General features: G+C 38.7%; 1 protein-coding gene across 3 annotated transcripts; it reads right to left on the reverse strand.

Moving 5' to 3' along the window:
• Positions 1–240: 240 nt before the first annotated feature.
• On the reverse strand, positions 241–23,537 carry LOC109917857 (patched domain-containing protein 3-like). 3 transcript variants are annotated; one of them, XM_048614962.1, is made up of 6 exons: positions 23,362–23,537; positions 14,831–15,609; positions 7,829–7,950; positions 7,577–7,722; positions 4,035–5,447; positions 292–1,049 (listed from the first exon to the last, which is right to left on the reverse strand). In XM_048614962.1, the coding sequence occupies exons 2-6, from the start codon at positions 15,557–15,559 to the stop codon at positions 973–975; spliced, it is 2,487 nt and encodes an 828-aa protein (XP_048470919.1). In that variant the 5' UTR covers positions 15,560–15,609; positions 23,362–23,537; the 3' UTR covers positions 292–972. The 3 variants fall into 3 exon arrangements, with proteins under 3 accessions (XP_020373309.2, XP_020373310.2, XP_048470919.1); XM_020517720.2 differs by having other exon boundaries at positions 241–5,447; positions 23,377–23,537; XM_020517721.2 differs by having other exon boundaries at positions 241–5,447.
• Positions 23,538–23,970: the final 433 nt, after the last annotated feature.

A 23,970-nucleotide genomic window follows, 5' to 3' on the forward strand; every position in this document is an offset into this window, starting at 1 on the left:
TCAACCAACTCAGCTGCCTATCATTTGCCAGTCTTCTCACCTCTCAAATAGGCAGTGATAATTCATTCTATCATCTTTGACTACTTAGGGTACTTTCTTTTACATTATCATAGAGAGGTAGTAAGAGTAGTGCTGTTAAGATTTCCTATAAGGAATTTCATAGAATATTTAACTGTTCGTTGTGAAACAAATTTTCTGTGATTTGAAATACAATCACTTCAATTAACATACCCACAAATCTTTTATTTGTATGATAACCATCATATGATTTTATTCAAGCATAAGCACAATTTGAAAATTTGTCAATTACACCAGTTTGTGGATACAGAAGTACAGAGGATTACAACAAAATACAGGATGATATTAGTAATCTTGTAGAATGGGCATGTAATTGGTAAATAAACTTCAACACAGACATTTAAGAGGTTTTTATTTGGTAGGAAGATTGAGATGCTTTCATATTCCTTACAGTAAATATGTTTAATAGAGTAAAGAAACAGAAAGACCTAAAAGTTCAGGTACATAAAAGCAATGATGTATGTTGATAAGGCTGTTAAATGGGTTAAAAATAAAACACAAGGGTCATTCCATAGGCAAAGAACTGAAAAGAAAAATTACATAAATCTATACAAAGTTTAGGTTAATCTATATTTGATGTGCTGTAAATAGTTCTGGTCACCATATTACAAAAAGCATATAAAAGCCCATATGGTGACAAAGGTAGATGCAAGAGTCCAAATGCAAATTATTTTGTATAACTGCAGTGGGGCCATGCTCTTTATTTGAATAAGATGTTTTCAGACAATATTTGACTATGACGGTAGTATCACACTGCAATCTCTTCTTGTGACAATAACATATTGTAACAGAATTCGTAGTTCATCTTATTAGGCACAGTCATTGTGGACACAAGTATATCAAAACAGAAGAGAAACATATTGTTATTCAGTGCAAGTCATAGTCTGCTGCAGATTAATCTGATTCACCGTATAAAAGCAATTGCAAAAATCCATTCAATTTCAGATGCTTCTGCAACTGTGCAGAATGTACTGTAAAGGAAACATGTTTGAATCAATTACTGCTATTGTATTAGCAGAAAAAGAGATATGCTGATAATATATTTTATCTTTCATTCATCAAGACAGAAACACAAGAATACCAAATTTGAAAAGGAACAACAATTTACACTGCATGAGAAGGTGGTACTGGTTGTTTCACAAGTGGACAAAATTTGGTAGGAGTATTGCATGGAGAATGTAAAAGGAAACAGTTTATAACCCCTACGGTGAAGATGGAGGCCATTCAGCCCAGCGAGTCAGCACTGACCCTCTGTAGAGCATTCCACACCACCTTCCCCCCAACCTATCCCCATAACCCTGTATTTACCATTGCTAACCCATTTTGCTTGCACAACCCTACACTCTACAGGGCAATATATCTTTGGACTGGCAAGTTTTTACTTAATTTCAAACCATGCAAGTCAACTCTGATTGGTCATGGAATTGCCGTGAGGAACACAACAGAGAAAGCTGCTGTGCCCCAAGGTTCTGTTTTTTTATCAAACCAGCTGGAATGCATGGACATGTTCCTTCTGTGTGCAAAGGACAGGGCCCTCCCCAGCTTGTAGTTTCCAGCAAACTTAAGTTTTTTTTAATTTCTTCATGGGATGATGTCATTACTGGCCAGCTTTTATTGCCCATCCTAATGGCCCGTAGGTCAGTTAAGAATCAACCACAATGATGTGGATCAGGAGTTACATATAGGCCAGACCAGGTAAAAGTTGCAGATTCCTTCCCTAAAGAACATTAGTGAACGAGATGGGTGTTTCTTGACATCAACATTAGTTTTGTGGTTCCACCATCTGCTGTGGCAGGATTCAAACTCAGCTGTCTGGATCATTATCTGGGTCTCTGGATTAACAGTCCAGCAATGTTACCACTAGGCCATCACTTCACTGTAAGCAATGGCACTGCAAGGCCAACTGGTAACTTTAAATTGATAGTGTATTCTTAACATATCCAAGATTATTTAGCAAATGTTATCTAGCACCCTTTCTCATGCAGAAATAAAATCTTAATCCCTTTAGTATTTGGTATTCTTGTGCTTCTGTCCTGATGAGTTCAAAGCAAAAACCTTAAACCGCATTTAGTATTCAAGTACTGTACTACCAAAAGGCTTCCTCGTTTGGGTCAATAGTAAAAAAAAAAGCCTTAAAAAATTATACCTTTTCATAGCCTCAGGGTTTCTGCACTTACTTGGACTTGCAAAGTGCAACTAGTATCTGATGAATAAATACAAAAACATCAACAATTTATACCTATACATTACCTTTAATACAAAGCTCCTGGGTATTTTGCAAAAGTATTATAAAATAAAATGGCACTGATCCACAGGAGACATTAGGTCAGATGACCAAAGGAGCTAGGTTTGAAGGAATAAAGGAGGAAGGCACAGAAGAGAGGTAGGAAAGTGTTTCAAAGGAATTTCTAAGCTTTGAGCCTAGGCAGTTAAAGGCATAGTTACCAATGGTGGAATAATTAAAGTCAGGAACATTCAAGATGCCACAACTAGCACAGATATCTTGTAGGTTTGTTATTCTGGAGAAAATTTTAGGGCTTTTGGGAGTATTATAGAGGGATTTGAATACAAGCACAAGAATTTAGAAATTAAGGTGTTGCTTGACCGGCATCCAATCTACAAAAGGGAAAACAAGGGTGAGAGGGGGACAAGATTTACTGTGAGTTAAGACATATGGAACAGAGTTTTGCATTATCTCAAGTTTGCAGGGGGTAGAATGCTGGATAGCAAGCAGGTGTGCAACAGAAAAGTTAATTCTAGAGGTAACAGAGTCATAAATGTAATGTGGTTTTCAGTAACAGGTGCAAAGTTGGACAATGTTAAGGAACAGAAATGGCAGCCTTGGTGATGGCTTGAATATATGATCCAAATCTCTCTGTGGGCTTGAATGTGACACCAAGGTTGCAAACAAATTGGGTTAGTCTCAAGTCTAGTACAAAGGAAAGAATAGAGTCAATTCGTAGAGAACTGAGTCAGTGAAATGACTGAAAATAATGATTGTGAGCTTCTGAATAGTCATTTAGAGGTAATTTCTGCTCATCCAGTGCTGGATGTCACAAACAAATTGATAACTTAACAACAGTGGTGGAGACACAGTTTGTCACAATTCATACCTGCTTTATTATGAACAGCCTTTTGTTTGATTTGAGGGGGTTATCTATAATGTTCACTGTAACAATATTTATATCTTTTTCTAAGTCCCAGAAGAGAAACATTTTGACTGAGAAACCAAAGTGAGTGGCTAATTTAAAGGATTGACATAGAGGGAATGTTGAGATGGAATTGTAGAAAAAATGATAAATCAAGAAATATTGTTTAAGTATTAACAAATTATAGCTCTTCAGGTCTGTAGGAAATGAATACTGTGAAAATTGAAGAGCTCCACAGTGTTGAGGTTCTTAGAAAATGCAAATGAGAAATTGGGGATGCTGTTGCTCTTGATTTCAAATTGATGGGAATGGACGATGGTACATGGCTATGAAGAACAAGTTGGACCTTTACAATGATAATTATTTTTGATGCAGAAACATTTGATCAGATTTTTGAATAGGTCACTTATTTTCTTCTTCAATAACTCAATTTATACAAGTTAGAAAAATATTATTGGGGAAGAAGTAATTAATTGTACTCCTAACTAAGTTTATCCTTTAAGCCCTGGGATCACAGTTAAGAAAACAGCAAGTTAATAAAGTTGCTACGGATCTCTTTAGTCTCATATAACAGCAACTGTTATCACCTTTCTGTCAGTTCATAGGAAGCTTCTCCATTTACTTTGCTATGATGAACATGCCGGTAGCTGTGGGCATTGCTATCATGTCCACTTGGAGGACCACTATGCTGTTTGCCACGAGCTTGTAAAAATGTCAAAAACACTGGCATAAATATAATGCCATGAACTGCACCAAAAAATATAACAAGAAACATGATCTTAAAAAATGTTCTAAATATGTAACTACCTGCAATAGACAACACTGCAACACCCAGTATAGTTGAAAGAGATCCCTGCAGAATGGGATAGCCAAGCTTGTACAGCACATCAATGGCTCGCTCATCGGCATTTGGTTTATCATTTGAAACAAATGCATATGTAATATGAGCTGTAAAATCCACCGAAAATCCAATACAAACAACCAGATTAATCATAGATATAGAATCCAAGTTGACACCCCAGAAAGTCATAAAACCAGCCACACCCACTAAAACAGATGCAATAGCAAATGTTACCCATAAAGAACAAACTGGATTAGGTACTAATAGTAAAGAAATGACCAACATAGCAATAGCTGCTAAAATTATATTCTGGACTGTATTGGTCACTATCACAAGAAATTGATCAAAATAGATGAATGCTGGATGATACACAAGCAAAGGGATTCTACATTCATTTGCCAAGTTTCTTAATTCAATCAACATGTTTTTTTGATCAATTGAATTACTGGTGTTCACAATTTGAATGAAAAATCGTGAAGCTCTAATACTGATATTATCTCCTGGGAGCTCAATATCCTGTTGAAATGAAGAGACAAACTTAAACAATTTAGGTAAATTTTCAATGAATGTATTCTTCTCCCTTATATCTATTGACATCTTTATAGATAGATCAATGTACACACGAAGCCAGGACTCTGACAATTCAGGATCTACATATGAATTGTTTTCCAATCTTTCCATGCAGGTTTCAATTTCATCTTGAATAGTAGAATCCCAATATTCCACGGGTTCAGTGACAGCAACCATGACTCGAGGTCCATATTCTGAGAAAAAATCACTTTCATCATCATAGAATCTAATCAAATATGAATCATCAAAAGCCAAATTTCTGAGATCAATTCCTTCTTTGATGTGTAAACAGCCATAAATACTGCTAGCCAAATATCCAACATACAGGAACACCACAATTGCTTTGGTCCATCGATTTGTAAGGAATGGTCCATAATATTTCTTAAAGAAAAAATAAACTTTAAGTTCTGATTCCATGCCCGAGTCCCGATCGTATGTTCCACCTACACAACATAATCCATGGAATTTAGATTCTCCTGGTTTGTGATCTTCTTCAACCTTTCTGAATGTCAACCAATGCTTATTACTGGCTTCTCTTTTCCCATTCAATGCAAGAACAGCTCCAAAAAATGTAACGTTGTAAATGAAGCACAATAGAACAGTTGTGCCTGTGTAAACACAAAACGATCGCACAGACCAAAAAGGTGTCATAATGCCGATATAAAAGGCCAAAACATCAGTTAGAGTGGTGATTGTAATAGAAACAGCTGCTTCAGCGTATGTCTCTGCCAGACGGTCTTCAATTCTATCATGCACTTTTGTCTTTTGCCAGCTGGCGAGCATAATAAACATATCATCCACACCAATACCTGCAGATTCAAGTGTAATGTAAGACAAATCTGTCAATTTGTTTGACTTTTATGTTTTCAGTGCAGTGTTCTAATAGTTACTTATAGCACCTTCCAAATCCATGAACACTTCCATCTAGAAAGACAAGGGCAGCAGATACCTGGGAACACCTCCAGCTTCAAATTCCCCTCTAAATCACTCATCATCCATACTTGGAAATATGTCACCATTTATTCAGTGTTACTAGGTCAAAATCCTGAAACTCCCTTCCTAATAGCATTTTGGTCTACCTAAACCAAAGGGATTGCAGTAACAATTCACCACCAGCTTCTCAAGGGCAACTAGGGATGTGCAATAAATGCAGGCCCAGTCAATGATGCCCACAGCTCATGAATGAATGAAAGAAAAAAAAAACAAAAGAAGTATAACCGTGCCTTTCTTTTTTGTGTTCATGACGTATACCTGAATACAGAACAGTTTGTGAAACGGTTTTATAGAGGACTACTATTGATTGTCAGCACATAATTTGCTATTTAGAAGAGAACAGTGTTAAAAGAGGAAGACTGAATTAACTCCTACATAATTAAAGGTTGCAACGCTTTCTCCTGTTCATTAGAAGTGCTACATCACACTTTTGCTTATTGCTAATACCAGTGAATAGATAATCCATTCTAGCATAATTCTGTTAGGAATAAAATAAATTGAAGGTATTTATTATATTGTACTGAAATGAAAACTTGCCTCAATTTATTTAAAGCATGTAGAAATTGATCCATAATTTTAGAATTATTTTGAAGAGAGATTTTATCCTGTTGTAGTCTTGCGACAGAAATGTATCTACCTTCTTGCCTTTAATGACATCTAGAGGAATAGCCAAGAATGGGGATCTTTATGGCTGCTCAAATCAGATTCACAATAATTATGCATCTGTCCTTTCTAATAGTCCAATGGGAGAACTGAGTTCTTTAAATAGAGCAGTCTGATGAAACCTGAAGTTATGCAATACTGTGCCTGACGACTAAAGAGAAATCATTGTTAATAAAGAACATGGCTGCACCTGAGACAAAGGCCAAGTGAGTGAAACTAGGAATTTGGTGCAAAGTGGGAATCCAGTTCAAAGGGGAGCAGAGGTGTTTTAACTAAGGTTTATTCCAAGGAGTAAACTATCCAGAATGAGAAGCGAATAAGAGAGGATAAAGAGGCCTACTTACAGTGAGACCAGTGGTGACAATGTGATGTGAGTGCAGCGAATTGCAGACATTGTGGCACATCAGGAAGGGGAAAGTTATCTGGATGCTTGGGCCAGAAGGAAGTCACATCCCCAGACTATGTAATATAAATCTGATCTGTTATTAAGGGCAGGAGGGTATGATTGAAAATAAAGCAGGTATGGGGACTCGGAGGATTTTATTCATGGAGCCTTTGTCCCCGGAATCGTCCAACAATTATTAGATTCTTGCAAACTGTGTGGACAAGTGTACAGATTGCAGTAAGGATGAGAAAACTGACCACAGCATCATGGTACAGGAAGCCATTTCAATGGGGTGTGATGAAATAGGAATATAGTAATCACTGGGGACATAAAAATTAGGAGTACTGTATAGATTCTGCATGAAGGCTGTATTGTCTGCACAGTACCAGAATTAAGGACATCTCTTCAGGGCTGGAGAGCAACTTGAGAGTGGGCAGGTGAAATACAATCATCATTGATACTAATGACACTGATAGGACTATATAATTGATATTGTAGAGTTGACAGTTTTGTTGCTTTGCGTTGGCTATTAGAAAGAGAGAAAAATTTGTGAATAAGCGTAGGGTTTGTGTAGTACGTGTAAATTATAACAGCTATGCTAGTTGACATAAATAATGTGTGCTAAAAAGATTAATTAAAGATGAACTAAAGATTATCATTTGCCACATTCAACTATAAATGGAGATTATATGCATGCTATGTTACAGTACTTATGTTGCTGCCGTGTATCTTTTGTATAATAGATTTTAGCCACAAGCAATGAACAGAATGCTGCCAGGTTGCAATGTACTACCAATTTACTACCAAAAATACCTTTAGAACCTGCCAGAACAAAATTTATGCAGAATCCCACCTAACAGACAATGATATTTCACAAGTTGTTGAAATGGTACTGACCTAGAATCAGAAAGGGTGCATTGGCAGTATTGATGGCAAATGACATTCCACAGTATAGTAGCAATCCAAAGCCAGTAAGCACAGCTAGTCCAGCTGATATAACTCCCATAGCAGCAACCCAGATCTTATTTCTCACACAGTCAAGCCTGAAAATGAGCAACATATATTCGGTGAAGTAACAAGCTTTTACATTTCTATTAAGGATTTATGGAAATAAACATATGCATCAAGTTCTATAGAAATTAACCTTACCTCATGCAAGACAAGATGGAAAAGGATATTGAAAGAAAATATGTTACAGAAAAAAGAGGAATAATTCTTTTGGAACTTTTCTCAAATTCTTCGTGCCTTGAGACAGAAGTGAAATGTGAAACCTGGAATTAGTGAAAATAAAAGTTATTTACACACTATGAACAAGTAACTAAATGCTTCTGAATGTACAATAATACGGCAACACGCTGGCTCAGCACCAGGGACCCAGGTTTGATTCCAGTCTCGGGTAACTGTCTGTGTGGAGTTTGCATATTCTCCCGGTGTCTGGGTGCTCTGGTTTCCTCCCACAGTCCAAAGATGTGCAGGTTAGGTAGATTGGTCATGCTAAATTGCCCATGGTGTCCAGGGATGTGTAGGTTAGATGGGTTAACCATGGGAAATGCAGGGTACTGGGATAGCGTAGGTGGGGTGAGACTGGGTGGGATGCTCTTCAGAGAATCAGTGTAGACATGTTGGGACAAATGGCCTGCTCCCACACTGAAGGGACTCTATGATGAATTAAGATTCCTGTGTCCATTCGTACAATCTTCCAACACAAATAGGAGGCCATTCAGCGTAGTCAATGACTTGAATCCAACTTTACATTTGATATATATGATGGGCATTTACATATCCTGCCTGTGGTACAGGAATTTTTGCAAGTGAGACCTAAAGTTGACTAGGAACAGAGTCAATGGATAGATCTTACTGCTGTAGAGTGCTTGGAGACAGGAAGGGCATGAAAAAAGCAGATAGGAACATAAGGAACATAAGAACTAGGAGCAGGAGTAGGCCTCTGGCCCTTCGAGCCTGCTCCGCCATTCAATAAGATCATGGTTGATCTTTTCGTGGACTCAGATCCACTTACCTGCGTTCTCACCATATCCCTTAATTCCTTTATTGTTCAAAAAAAATCTACCTTATCTTTAAAAACGTTTATTGAAGTAGCATCAACTACTTCACTGGGCAAGGAATTCCATAGATTAACAACCCTCTGGGTGAAGAAATTCCTTCTCAGTTCAGTCCTAAATCTGCTCCCTCTAATCTTGAGGCTATGCCCTCTTGTCCTAGCTTCACCTGCCAGTGGAAACATCCTCTCTACTTCTATCTTATCTATTCCCTTCATAATTTTATATGTTTCTATAAGATCCCCCCTCAATCTTCTGAATTCCAATGAATATAATCCCAATCTACTCAGTCTTTCCTCATAAGCCAACCCCCTCAACTCCGGAATCAACCTAGTGAACCTCCTTTGCACCCCCTCCAGTGCCAGTGCATCCTTTCTCAAGTAAGGAGACCAAAACTGCACACAGTACTCCAGGTGTGGCCTCACCAGCACCTTGTACAGCTGCAACATAACCTCTCTGCTTTTAATCTCAATCCCTTTAGCAATGAAGGACAAAATTCCATTTGCCTTCCTAATTACTTGTTGTACCTGCAGACCTACCTTCTGTGATTCATGCACAAGACACCCAGGTCCCTCTTCATAGCAGCATGCTGCAACTTTTTACCATTCAAGTAATAATCCTTTTTACTATTACTCCTACCAAAATGTATGACTTCACATTTATTTACATTGTATTCCATCTGCCAGACCTTTGCCCACTCACTCAATGTATCTATGTTCCTCTGCAAAGTTTCACAGTCCTCTGTACACTTTGCTCTGCCACTCATCTTAGTGTCATCTGCAAACTTTGACACCCTACACGTGGTCCCCAACTCCAAATCATCTATATAAATTGTAAATAATTGCGGTCCCAACACCGATCCCTGAGGCACACCACTAGTCACTGACTGCCAGGTAGAATAGCACTCATTTATCCCCACTCTTTGCTTCCTGTTAGTCAACCAATCCTCTATCCATGCTAATACTTTACCCTTAATGCCATGCATCCTTATCTTATGCAGTAGCCTCTTGTGCGGCACCTTGTCGAAGGCCTTTTAGAAATCCAGGTACACCACATCCACTGGGTCCCCATTGTCCACCTCGCTCATAATGTCTTCATAGAATTCCAAAAGATTTGTTAAGCATGACCTGCCCTTCATGAACCCATGCTGCGTCTGCCCAATGGGATAATTTCTATCAAGATGCCTTGCTATTTTTTCCTTGATAATAGACTCAAGCATCTTCCCCACTACAGAGGTTAAGCTAACCGGTCTATAATTCCCCATCTTTTGTCTACTTCCCTTTTTAAACAGTGGCATCACATTTGCTGTTTTCCAATCTGCTGGGACAGCCCCAGAGTCCAGCTAATTTTGGAAAATCACCGCCAGTGCACCTACTATTTCTCCCGCCATCTCTTTTAATACCCTGGGATGCATTTCATCAGGGCCAGGAGACTTATCAATCCTTAGCTCCATTAGCTTGCCCAAGACTACCTCTTCCGTAATAATGATTGTTTCCAGGTCCTCACCTACCTTTGTCTCTTTGTCAATTACTGGCATGTTATTAGTGTCCTCCACTGTGAAGACCGATACAAAATACCTGTTCAATGCCTCGGCCATTTCATCATATCCCATAACTAAATTCCCCTTCTCATCCTTTAAAGGGCCAATGTTTACTTTAGCCACTCTTTTTCGTTTTATATATTTATAGAAACTTTTGCTATCTATCTTTATATTCTGTGCTAGTTTTTTCTCATGTTCTATCTTACTTTTCTTTATAGCTCTTTTTGTGGCTTTCTGTTGACCTTTAAAGTTTTCCCAATCTTCTAGTTTCATGCTGTTTTTTGGCCACTTTGTATGCCTTCTCTTTCAATTTGATAGCCTCCCTTATTTCTTTAGACACTCATGGCAGATTACCCCTTTTCTTACAGTCCTTCCTTTTCACTGGAATATACTTTTGCTGAGCACTTTGAAAAATTGCTTTGAAAGTCCTCCACTGCTCGTCAACTGTCCCACCATAAAATCTTTGTTTCCGGTCTACTTTAGCCAAGTCCTCCCTCATTCTATTGTAGTTCCCCTTGTTCAAGCACAGGACCCCGGTATTGGATTTTATCTTCACACTCTCCATCTGTATTCTAAATTCAACCATACTGTGATCACTCCTTCCAAGAGGATCCCTAACTATGGAGGTCTTTAATTATTCCTGTCTCATTACACAGGACCAGATCTAGGATAGCTTGCTCCCTTGTCGGTTCCATTACATACTGTTCAAGAAAACTATCACGGATACACTCAACGAACTCCTCCTCAAGGCTACCCTGACCGAGCTGGCTCGACCAATCTACATGTAGATTAAAATCCCCCATGATAATTGCTGTACCATTTTTACAGGCATTAGTTATTTCTTTGTTTATTGCCCACCCCAATGTGATGTTATTATTTGGTGGCCTATAGACTACGCCTTTCAGTGACTTTTTCCTCTTAGAATTTCTAATTTCCACCCAAATGGATTCAACCTCATTCTCCATAGAACCTATATCATCTCTCAGCACCGCCCTAATGCCGTCCTTGAATATCAGAGCTACACCACCTCCCTTACCTTCCTGTCTGTCCTTCCAAATAGTCTGGTATCCTTGGATATTTAACTCACAGTCGTGACCATCCTGTAACCATGTCTCCGTAATGGCTACCAAATCATATTCATTCGCGATGATTTGTGCCGTTAACTCATCAACCTTGTTACGAATGCTACGAGCGTTCAGGTGAAGTGCCTTTATGCTAGCTTTCTTACCCTCACGATTTCTAACATCTCTAATAATATCTCCTGAGTTATCCTTCCTTTTTGCTTCTTTCATAGTCTAGATGACAAAAGAAGTCAGCATTTGGCACAAAAGAGAGCCCGCTGGATGACAAAACACCGAACAACCTGAAACACTACTCATATTAACTGGGAAAAGGAGTCCCGTTTATGAATCCAGCTCTACAGCCACAACAGACAATGTTCAATCCAGAAGTGGTATACAGTCCATCATGTCTGGACATCTTTAGTATTAGGAGCATGATTACCAGTTCATTAATAATTTTCAACAATTCTGTAAAGTATTTTTTAACAAATTTAAATATTTTGCATAGAATTTGCGGGACAGAAACAGGAGTTGTCCCAAATAGTATGGGTTAGTGTTCAAGCTTCACATCACCACTTGGAAGGCAAGATTTGATCAGGAGTAGTCAGCCTAGCTTCATCAGATGGAGTCATGCCTAACAAATTTGATTGCCATCTTGAAAAATTCAATCAGGTATGTAAATGAGGGTCACGCAGTTGATATAGTTTACATGGATTTCAGCAAAGCCTTTCACATGGTCCAACATGGGAGACTCTAAAGTAGGTAAAAACACATAGGATCCCGGATAACTTGGCAAAATGAATCCAAATTGGCTTAATGGTAGGAGACAGAGGGTAGTGGTAGAAGGCTGTTTGCGTGGCTGGAAGCTGGTGTGTGCTGACCTAACACAGGGATCAGCGCTGGGTTTCTTATTGTTCATGACATTTATAAACAATATGGATGAAAATGTAGGAGGGCTGCAAATGACAAGAACATCGACCAGGTGGTTAATAGGGAGGAAGAAAGTCTTAGCTTACAGCAAGTTATAGATGTGTTGGTCAGATGAGCAGATACAATTTAATCCCGAGAAGTGTGAGCTGATGTATTTTGGAAGGAATAACAAGACAAGGGAGTATTCAATGAATGCTAGGACACTAGGAAGAGCAGAAGGCAGATCTTAGGGTGCTTGTCCACAGATCCTTAAAGGTGCCTGGACAGGTTAATAAGTTGGTTAAGATGGCATTTGGGACACTTGCCCTTATCAGGCGTGGCACAGATTATAAGAGCAGGCAGGTTATATTGGAACAAAATTTTGATTAGGCCACAGTTGTAGTACTGTGTGCAGTTCTGGTTGCCATACTATAGAAGAGATATGATTGCATTGAAGGGGGTGCAGCAGAGATTCACCAGGATGTTGTCTAGGTTACTGCATTTCTGCTCTAAAAGAAACAACCCAAGCCTATCCTACCTCTCTTCATACCTGAGAAGTTAGAGAGGGGACTAGATTGAGACAAATAAGATTACAAGAGGAATGGACAGGGTGGACAGGAAGCAGCCGTTCCCCTTGGTTGAAGAGTCAATAATGAGGATATTAATTTTAAGATGAAGGCATCAAATTTAGAGAGGATTTGAGGAAAAAAAAAATTTTCTTCCAGAGGATGATTGGAATCAGGAATACACTGCCAGGGAGAGGGCAGTAGAGGTGGTAAACCTCACAAACTTTAAAAAGTACATGGATGAGAACTTGAAATGTCATAACATTCAAGGCTATGGGCCTTGGAAAGGTTGGAAAGTGGGATTAGTGTAGATAGGTCTGTGGACCGAAGGACCTAGGATTAGAATTAACTTTTATTGTCACATGGTTTTACGGTGTTTTGCAGAAAAAAAACAAATGCGAGATGATTTAAAAAAAAGTTCTCACTCAGAGTAGTTAAGGTATGGAATGCACTGACGGCTAGTCTGATGCAGGCAAGTTCAACTGAAGAATTCAAGAGGGAATTGTACTTATTTAAAAAGAAAACAATGTACATGGTTATGGGGGAAAGGCAGGAGATCAGCACAATGTTAAAATACTCAGAGAGCCAATGCTGACATGATGGGCTGAATGGCCTCCTTCTGCACCATAACAATTTTATGAATTCAAGATAGATATATGATAGGGAAATCATGTTTGATAAACTGACTGGAGCTGTTTTTTGAGGACATAACTACAGAATACATGATGGAGAAACAATGGATGTAGTGCATTTGGATTTTCAGAAAACTTTCATGAAGACCCACTTTTGAGGTTTGTGTGCAAGACTAAAGCACATGCAATTGGGGTTGACGTACTGGCATGGATTAAGAATTGGTTAGCTAACAGGAATCAGGAAGTAACAATCAGAGTAGAATGTGTCAATTCGTGAAGCAAGATATGCTTGGACCCATCTATTCACAATATATACTGTACCAATAATTTAGATGAGGGAATCTAATGTAGTATTTCCAAGTTTGCTGACTACACAAAAATAAGAGAAAATGAGAGTAGTGAGGAGAAAGTAGAGAGGTTTTAAAATGCTTTAGTCAAATTGAGTGAGTGGGCAAATGCAGGATGTTGTCCATGTTGGTAGAAAAAACAGAATTAAAATAGAGTGCTATGTAAATGGTAGATTTTGATACACAAAGGGACATGGGTGATGTTGTACACTGTTGATTGAAAGCAAGCACGCAGGCACCCCACAAGCAGTTAGGGAAGCAAATGGTACACTGGCCTTCATTGCAAGAGGGTTTGAAAACAGGATCAATGAAGTCTCACTGCAGCTGCATAGGGCCTTGGTGAGACCACATCTGAACTAATGTGTGCTGTTTTAGTTTTCTTACTGAAGGAAAATATGCTTGACAAAAATAGTGCAGTGAAGGTTTGCCAGACTGATTCCGGGGATGAGATTTGGTTGACTGATCATGAGGAGTGATGTTAAGACAAATTGTTTTGCATGGTGGATTACTTTGTCAAATAGTGTAAAAATAGAATCAGAGATAGTAGGAACTGCAGATGCTGGAGAATCCGAGACAACAAGGTGCAGGGCTGGATGAACACAGCAGGCCATTGACACAACAATGACTGCATTGCAATAATACAGCATGTCCAATGCTTTGAGATGTCCCTCAAAGGCATAAGGCACTATAGTTTATAAAGGCATCATATAAAGGCGCCGCCATATATCGGACTAACAATAGGAATTTGCAGATACAACTGGAATAAGATTCTGAGGAAGGGTGACCGGACCCGAAACATTAACTCTGATTTTTTTTCTTCACCGATGCTGCCAGACCTGCTGAGCTTTTCCAGCAACTTCTGTTTTTGTTACAACTGGAATAAGGACTGATAAATTTCACAAATTTGACTCTCAGCACATGGAGCAGGGATCGGCCATTCAGGCCTTGATATCTATTCTGATCGCGCTGCAAGGTCAAATTCTACTGGGACAAGACAGGGAATTCTCAAAGTTGTAAACTGCCTACTTTAAATCCTTACCTCAATACAAGATGAATATGTAAGGTCCATTGGGAATTCACTAAGAAACTTTTCAATCCACAGCAAACTGAGTCTCTTATACGTTTCATCATCTTCTCTTAATGGATAATGTAACCTTAAAGCTTTTGCCATTTTTATAGATGTTCCACTTTCATCTAATTCAACACCACCCACTGTACCAGCAATAAAAGCACGATTTGCTATTGGGTAAGAAATATTTGTACTCTCAACCAGGTTAGGATCATAGTGTAGCAAATCTAAGAGTGCATTTGAGAAACAAGTGTCTGCTGTTTTTGCACAAATATTGTAATAGTTGTAGGCTGTGCCATTGTCATAAAATTGGAAGTCTTTGACTTTTTTATCAAGGAATAGAATCGCTTCAAATGCTACTTTTGTCAGAACGTTGCCATCTTTTGAAACAGCAATAAAAGAAGCAAATGTCCCCTCTGTATAAAGTCTCTGTCTGGAGAAAAATTGAGAATCATTGGTTGGAAAATGTTCTTTAATGAACTCTCTCTCTGATTTTGCTGGTCCATTAATAGGTGTGAATTGATCCTCTATGTTATTGTTTTCATTTTCAGCAAAGAAACAAAATCCTGCCCCTATTCCTCCAGAAACAAACAGAGGAATCAATAAGAACCACCAAGGATTCTGACCAACACAAGTTCCCAGTTTTCTGAATGTAGCACAAAGAGGTTTTTCAATACAATCTGTTTGATACCAAGCCATGATAAAAACAGAAGAGGTTCCAAGATTTTCAATTCAACAAGTTCAATATTCTGAAAAACAAAGACAGAAACAATGATTAAAAACTGATTTTGACAAAACAGGTTATGGCAAGTAGTGCATAAAACCTGTCCAGTACAAGTTGTGATTCGAATTAGAAATATTTGTACTGAGAGATTACACACCAATCTGTCTACTCATGATTGCGTTCAATTTAGTAAAAAGAACAAAGAACTTAATAAAATGTTGACATGAAAGTTCATTAACAACAACTTTCATTTACATAGCATTATTAATGTAGGAAATTCTCTTAAGAAGCTTCACAGGAGACACCTACCAAAATTTAACACCAAGCCACAGTAGGACTAAAACTTGGTCAAAGAAGGAGAGTCTAAAGAAAGCTTTTAAGAGTGAAGTGGAAAGGTGGATAGGTTTAACATAAAATTAATATGCAAAGACATAGGGGGAGCATACAGTCTTAAGGCTCCAGAACATAGGAACAGGAGTAAGTCATTAAGCACCTCGGGCCTGTTCCATCATTCAATGACATCATGGTTAATCTATGGCCTAACTCCATATACCTGACTTTGGCTGGTGTCCCTTCATACCTCTGATTAACAAAACTTTATCCATTTCAGATTCAAAATTAACAACTGATCTCGTATCAACTGCTGCTTTGGAGAAGAATTTCAAACTGCTACCACTTGTATGTATAAGTGCTTCCTAACAACTTAGAGATAGTAGGAACTGCCGATGCTGGAGTCTGAGATAACAAGGTGTAGAGCTGGATGAACACAGCAAGCCAAGCAGCATCAGAGGAGCAGGAAAGCTGATGTTTTGGGTCTAGACCCTTCTTCAGAAACCCAAAACATCAGCCTTCCTGCTCCTCTGATGCTGCCTGGCCTGTTGTGTTCATCCAGCTCCACACCTTCCTAACAACTCTCCTGAATGATCTGGCCCTACTTTTTAGATTCTGTCCCTAGTTCTAGAATCTCCAACCAGTGGAAATAGTTTATCTTAAGCCACCCTGTCTTTTCTTGTTATTATTTTGAAGACTTTGATCAGATTATCCCTTAACCTTCAAAATTCTAGAGAAAACTGACTTGATTTGTATAATCTTTCTTTATAATTTAATCCCTGAAGTCCAGGCATTATTCTTGTAAAACTACCTTGTACTCTCTCCAAGGCCAATTTATCCTTCCTAAGCAACTTCACACTTGCTTCCTTTGGCATCCATCTGCCAGTTTTGCCCATTCACCCTAATCTATTAATGTCCCTTTGTAATTTTATGAGATCATCTACAATGCTGTCTAACTTTGTGTCATTAGCAAATTTAGATATGTCACTTTCTATGCCATTGTCCAAGTCATTAATAAATCACAAATAATTGAGGCCCTATCACAGATCCTTGTAGGATAATACTAGTCACATCCTGCCAATTTCAGTATCTACTCATTATCCCTACTTTCTGTTGCCTGGCACTCAACCAAATTCCCACTCTTGGTAAACAAAACTCATAGACATTCCCCTGTCCACTACCTGAGTCACCTTTTCAAAAAAATTCAATTTTTTTGACATAACCTCCCAGTCACAAATCCATGCTGGCTCCCCCTGATTAACTGAAAATTTACGAGGTGTTCAGTTAATCTATCATTGATTATAGACTCCAAGTTCCCCACCACAGATATTAGGCCAACTGGCCTGTAATTTCCCAGATTTCCTCTTTCGCCCTTCTGAAACAATGGAGTGATATACACAATTTTCAAATTCAGAAGAACAATTCCTGATTCTAAGGAACTTTGAAAGATTACAATTAGAGCTTCTGCAGTGGGCTCCCCTACTTTCTTTAACACATTTGAATGAAAACCATCAAGTCCTGGGGATTTGTCACTCTTTAGTTTCATTAATTTCCTCATCATCATGTTTTACTTATGTTAATTTTATTCAGTTCCGGTCCCCAGTCTATTATTAATTTCCTCGGGATTTCCAGCAAGCCATCCTCCTTTTCTACCATAAATATTGAAGCAAACGTGTTCTAACATAGACAGACATACAGTTTGGAAACAAACCCTTCAGTCCAAGCCGAACATAATCCCAAACTAAACTAGTCCTACCTGCCTGCTCCTAGCACATATCCCCCCCAAACCTTTCCTACTCACATACGTCCTTTAAATATGTCTTTTAAAATGTTGTAACTGTGCCCCAATCCACCATTTCCTCAGTAAGTTCAATCTAATCGTGAACCACCCTCTGTGCAAAAAATTTACCCCTCATGTCTTTTTCAAAATCTCTTTTCTCTCACCTTAAATTATGCCTCCTAGACTTGAAATCTCCCACCCTAGGGGAAAAAAACCTACCGTTGACCATATCTATACCCTCATGATATTATAAACCTCTGTAAGGTCACTTCTCAACGTCTTACACTTCAGTGAAAAAGTCCCAGCCTATCCAGCCTTTCTTTATAAGTCAAACCTTCCATATCGGCAACATCCTGGTAAATCTCTTCTGAACCCCCTCCAGCTTAATATCCTTCCTATAACTGGGTATGTCTACCATTTCCCCATTGTCATTGACAATATCCCCACTTTCAGTCTTTCATGGGCCAACACTGATCCTGACCACGTGCTTTATGTAAATATGAAATTTCTTCTTATTGATTTTGATGAACCTTAAGTTTCTTTTCGCAATCCCTTTTAGTAACTCTTGTCAGCTACTTTTGTGGCAAGCCTGCTTCTTCAACAAGAAGATGGCTAAACCATTCAAATTCCACGCTGCCATCCGATCCCCAATTCCTCTGATCCCTTGAGTTCCCAACAGTCTATCAATCTCAGTCCTCAATATAATGACTGACCAAGGAACAGAAAGAGAAGGAAAGTAGGGCTTCAGAAAAAAATGTGTGCCAGAAGTCACATGTTATGGAGAAATCTGAAAGCAAGGATAGGTTATTTCAAATTGGAGATGTGGCTGTACTGCGGTCAATGTAAGTTAGAAAGCAGAAAGTTGATGAATGAACAGAACTTGAGGTGAGTTATAAAGCAGGTAGCAGAGGAATAATCAAGACGAGTAAAAGCAGGAATGAAGTCTCCAACTGCAGATAAGCCAAAACAGAGACAGAGATAGGAGCTGTTATGGAGGTGAAAGTTGGCAGCCTTGAGGGAGTGTATTTGTAGATGGAGACTCATTGTAGGGTTAAACAATATTTTAAAAATATGAATTAACTGGTTCTACCTCATACATTACCAGGGAAAGGGATACAAGTTCACAGCTAGTGAACAGTGTTTGTGGCAGGGACTGATGGCTGTGTTTTCGGTCATCCTGACATTTAATTGGAAGAAAGGCCTGTTCATCCAGAACTGAATACTGGATAAACAATGTGACAACTCAGAGAAAGTGGAAGGGTTATAAAGGATAATTGTATGTTAGTGCTTGGTGTCCTATGTATACATGTGGGAATCAGCACTGTACTTTTCAGAAGATGCCACCGAAGAGCAAAAAGTAGATGAGAAATAGGAGAGGACTGTGAATAGACCTTGTAGATCACCAGAGGAAACATTGTGGGAGAAAAGCTTGCAGATGATTCTCTAATTACGATTGAATAGGTAAGAATGGAACAAGCCAATGTAATCCAATTCAGCTGAATGATGGAGGAGAGATTTGAGCGAGATAATGTGGTTAACCATGTTATGGCTGCAGATATGTCGAGGATGATAAGGGAAAAAGGTTTACCAAAGTCACAGAATATCTTTTGTGACTTTTGTTAGGGTCATGGACTTTTAAAAAAATATATTTCCGTTTCAAAATGGAGGTTAGACAAAAAGTTTTCTCTCGGAGGGTCCGAGTCTGCGGAATTCTCCTCCTTAGCTGGATCATTCAATGCTGAATTTTTTGATGGACAAGGGAGTCAAGGATTATGGGGCACAGATAGGAAAGTGGGATTTAGTCCACAATCAGATCAACCATGATCTCATAACACACATTCCTGCTTAGTTTTGAATCTCCTGCAAGTTAGGAAATATTATCTTTGATCCCATATTCAAATCATTGATACATGTTGTGAACAGCTGGAGCCCAAGTACTGATCCTTTCAGCACCACACCAGTCACAATCTTCCAACATAAGAATGATCCATTTATTCCTACTCTACATTTTCTGTCTGTTATCCAATCCACAATCCATGCCAGTACATTAACTCCGTTATTATGTGCTTTGATTTTGCTTTCCAACATATTGTGGTAGACTTTATCAAAAGCCTTTTGAAAATCCAAATATACTACATCCATTTATCAATTTTGTTAGTATCATCTTCATAAAACTCCAAGTTTGTCAAACATGATTTTCCATTCACAAAACAGACACAAAGAAATTATTTTATTTATCCACCATATTATAAATTCACCTGGACCTGCTTTATATGGACACATATTTGTCTTAGCAAAACATTTGCTGGTTACATAAATCAATGAAACTTTTACATTCAATTTTTATGTTTTTTGCTAGATTATTTGTGTTCAGTTCTTTCTTTATCAGTTTCTTGGTCCTCCTTTGCAACATTTTAAAAACTTCACAATCCTCAGATTTACTACTATTTTGGGCCACTTTATATGCGTTTGCTTTTGGATATTTTCCAATCAAAAATGTAGACAGATCTCAGTTATGTATAAGATTAATAAGGTTGTAATTGTAGGGGATTTTAAAAAGTCTAAGTTCTAAATTGGAGTGAGGTCAATTTTGATGTTATGAGGCAGGAATTTTCAAAAGTTGATTGGAGTAGACTGTTCACAGGTAAAGGGAACATTGGCAAGTGTGAGGCTTTCAAAAGTGAGATAACAAGAACTCAGAGGCCTGTTAGCGTGAAGGGGAAGGCTGGTAGGAGTAGGGAACAATGGATGACTAGAGATATTGAGGCTCTGGTCAAGAGAAAGGAGGCATATGTCAAGTATAGACAACTGGAATCAAATCAATCTCTTGAAGAGTAAAAGGTGAGTAGGAGCATTCTTAAGAGGGAAATTAGGAGGGCAGAAAGGGGATATGACATATCCTTGGCAAGTAAGGTTAAAGATAATCCAGAGATTCGACAACTACGTTAAGGACAAAACAGCAACTGAGCAGAGAATAGGGCCCCTTAAATCAACAAGGTCATCAATGTGTGGAACCACAAGAGATGGGAGAAATACTAAATGAATATTTTGCATCAATATTTACTGTGGCAAAAGACATGGATGCAACAGAACTCGGGTAAATACATACTGCTGATGTCTTGAAAAAGTCCACATTACAGAAGAGGAAGTACTGGAGGTCTTAAAAAGCATAAAATGTAGCTAAATCTCTGGGACCTGATTAAGTGTATCCCAGGATATCGTGGGAAGCTAGGGAAGAAATTGTGGGGCCCGTAGCACAGATTTTTTTTTTATCATTTACAGCCATGGGTGAGGTGCCAGAAGACTGAAGGGTGGTTAATGTTGTGTCTTTATTTAAGAAAGGCTGCAAGAAGAATCATAGACCAGTGAGTCTGACATCAGTAGTGGGTAGGTTTTTGGAGGCGATTCTGAGAGAAAGGATCTACATGCATTTGGAGAGGCAAGGACTGATTAGGGATAGTCAACATGGCTTTGTGCACGGGAAATCATGTCTCACAACTTGATTGAGTTTTTTGAAGATGTGACTAAGAAGATAGAGGCGGGCAGAGTAGTAAAAGTTGTCTACATGGACTTAGTAAGGCTTTTGACAAGGTTCCGCACGGTAGACTGATTAATAAAATTAGATCACATGGGACCCGGGGAACTTGCCAATTGGCAAAATTGGTTTGACGGTAGGAGACAGAGGATGGTGGTGGAGAGTTGTTTTTCAGATTGGAGGACTGTATCCAGCAGTGATCCTCAGGGATCAGTGCTGGGTCCGCTGTTGTTTGTCATTTATATAATCAATGAGAGGATAGGAAGTGTGGTTAGTAAGTTTACGGGTTACACCAAAATCAATTGCATAGTGGACTGTGAAGAAGTCTAAGAGTACTTGATCACCTGGGTACTGCACCAAGGAGTAGCATATGGAGTGTAATTTAGCCAAATCTGAGGAGTTGAATTTTGGTAAGATGAACAAGTGCAGGACTTACACAGTTAAAGGAAGGGCCCTGGGGAGTGTTATTGAACAGAGAGACCTAGGAGTTCAGGTACACAGTTCCTTGAAGGTTGTGTCACAGGTAGACGGGGTCGCAAAGGTGGAGTTTGGCACACTTGCCTTCATTGCTCAGACCACCGAGTATAGGGTTTGGAATGTTATGCTGCAGATCTACAGGACGTTGTTGAGGCCACATTTGGAGTATTGTGTACAGTTCTGGTTCACCCTGCTATTAGAAGGATATTATTAAATTGTAAAGGGGGCAGAAAAGATTTACAAGTATGTTACCAAGACTGTAGGGTTTGCGTTATAAGGAAAGGCTGAATATGCTGGGACTTCTTTCCCTGGAGCATAAGAGGTTGAGGGGTGACCTTATAGAGGTTTATAAAATCATGAGGGGCATAGATAAGGTGAATAGCAAAGGTCTTTTATCCAGGGTAGGTGAATTCAAAACTAGAGGGCATAATTTTAAGGTGAGTGGAGAAAGACTTAAAAAGACTTGAGGACAACTTTTTCCACACAGAGGGTGCTTCATAGGCGACACAATGGCGTAGTGGTATTATTGCTGGACTATTAAGCCAGAGTCCCAGATAACATTCTGGGGACCTGGCTTCGAATCCCGCCACAGCAGATGGTGGAATTTGAATTCAATAAATACCTGGAATTAAGGATCTAATAATGAGCATGAATCCATTGTCAATTGTCAGGAAAAACCCATCTGGTTCATTAATGCCCTTTAGGGAAAGAAATTGCCATCCTTACCTGGTCTGGGCCTACATGTGACTGCAGACCCACAGCAATGTGGTTGACTCTCAACTGCCCTCTGGGTAATTAGGGATGGGCAATAAATGCTGGACCAGCCAGCAACACCCTCATCCCGTGAATGAACAAAAAAAAACAAAATAGGTAGAACGAACTGCAAGAGGAAGTGGTAGATGCAGGTACAGTTATGACATCTCAACGACATTTGGACAGGTACACGAATAGGAAAGGTTTAGAGGAATATGGGCCAAATGCAGGCAAAGGAAACCTGGTCAGCATCGAGTTAAACCGAAGGGAGTGTTTCTGCGCTGTACAACTCTATGACTCTATATGCCAGATGCAAAAACTAGGCCTTGATCATTTTCAGGTACTAAAATTTTGCCAGGAATTTAATTCCACCCTTTCTGAGCTTAAAAAAAAAGTTCAACTACGTTAAAAACCTAAGCTTGTTTTCATTTTCACCAGAAAAGAGAGAAGGAAGAGCTCTGACGAAACTACATAATTTTTTAATCGTGACCAAAGCATGCATATGTGCAATGATTAGTATAACTATGTTATAGATATGATGCATTTTTTTTCTATACTTCTTTATTTAATTTTGGACAGTTTGTGACAAATTTACTCGTGATCTCTGATTGAGGTTGTGGTTTCTATTTTAACCTTACATCTAGTGCTTGTCAACTTAAAGCTACACCATAGCCAAGAAAGAAAGCAGAACAGTAGCAACTGACATACAGATCATTATTTCAATCAAACAAATTTAATATATTAACAATAATTACAAATGTACAAAAACTCAAAACTAATGAAAAAACAGTCTAACTGATGTAGTTACAGTTAGCAACAGATGTTCCACCATTTTATACAGAATATGTACAGAGTAAAATTGTGTCATCATTAGGTGTAGGTAAAACATCAAAAAAACCTACCTGATTAATACATACATTTTCAACTGTAGAAATGTGGCTAAGATCAATCTCTGTGCAGTCTTTTATTTGCCATAAGCTGGTAAGACAGTCTTCAGACACACAAGCTTTCTGGTTCTGAGGTAAAAGGCAGCATCAATGACATGTGACTCATCACAAGGCAAGCAAACTCCAGGAAAGGGCGGAACTCATAATCACTAGGGAGACAGATGAACCTGTTTCCGTTCTCTATAATGTTTACACATGTAATTAAATACAGTCATTTGAAAACCTGACGGTTCTTAACTGGGACAAAATTTTAAAATAAAAAGTGAAAAATGCTGGAGAAACTCAGCAGGTCTGGCAAATATCTGTGGCAACAGAGAAATAATTAACACTTTGTGTCCAACATGGCTCTTCTTTGAACACAACATTCCTCACTGCACTTGTTGTGAATTTAAGACTATGAAATCCACAAAGGTCACATCTAGTCAAAACTCCAAGCTGGGTATTTTTTAGCAACTCACTTATTCTACACTGACTTGCAAAAAACGGGGTAAAAAACCACTAGCAGTTCTGGAAAACATAAATCTGGACAATTTCTCCTCAAGTTCCTGAAGCAAGCTCCAGGTG

Source organism: Rhincodon typus, chromosome 2 (assembly GCF_021869965.1).
Source record: "Rhincodon typus isolate 14 chromosome 2, sRhiTyp1.1, whole genome shotgun sequence".
Taxonomy (NCBI): Eukaryota; Metazoa; Chordata; class Chondrichthyes; order Orectolobiformes; family Rhincodontidae; genus Rhincodon; species Rhincodon typus.

Bases quoted from the DNA above. Each gene is read 5' to 3' on its own strand.
- LOC109917857 (XM_020517720.2), bottom strand. From the start codon at position 15,559: ATGGCTTGGTATCAAACAGATTGTATTGAAAAACCTCTTTGTGCTACA. The intron at 7,723-7,828 runs GTAAGGTTAATT...GCTCATTTTCAG, and splicing joins TCCATCTTGTCTTGCATGAG to GCTTGACTGTGTGAGAAATA. The intron at 5,448-7,576 runs GTCAGTACCATT...TTGAATCTGCAG, and splicing joins TGCACCCTTTCTGATTCTAG to GTATTGGTGTGGATGATATG.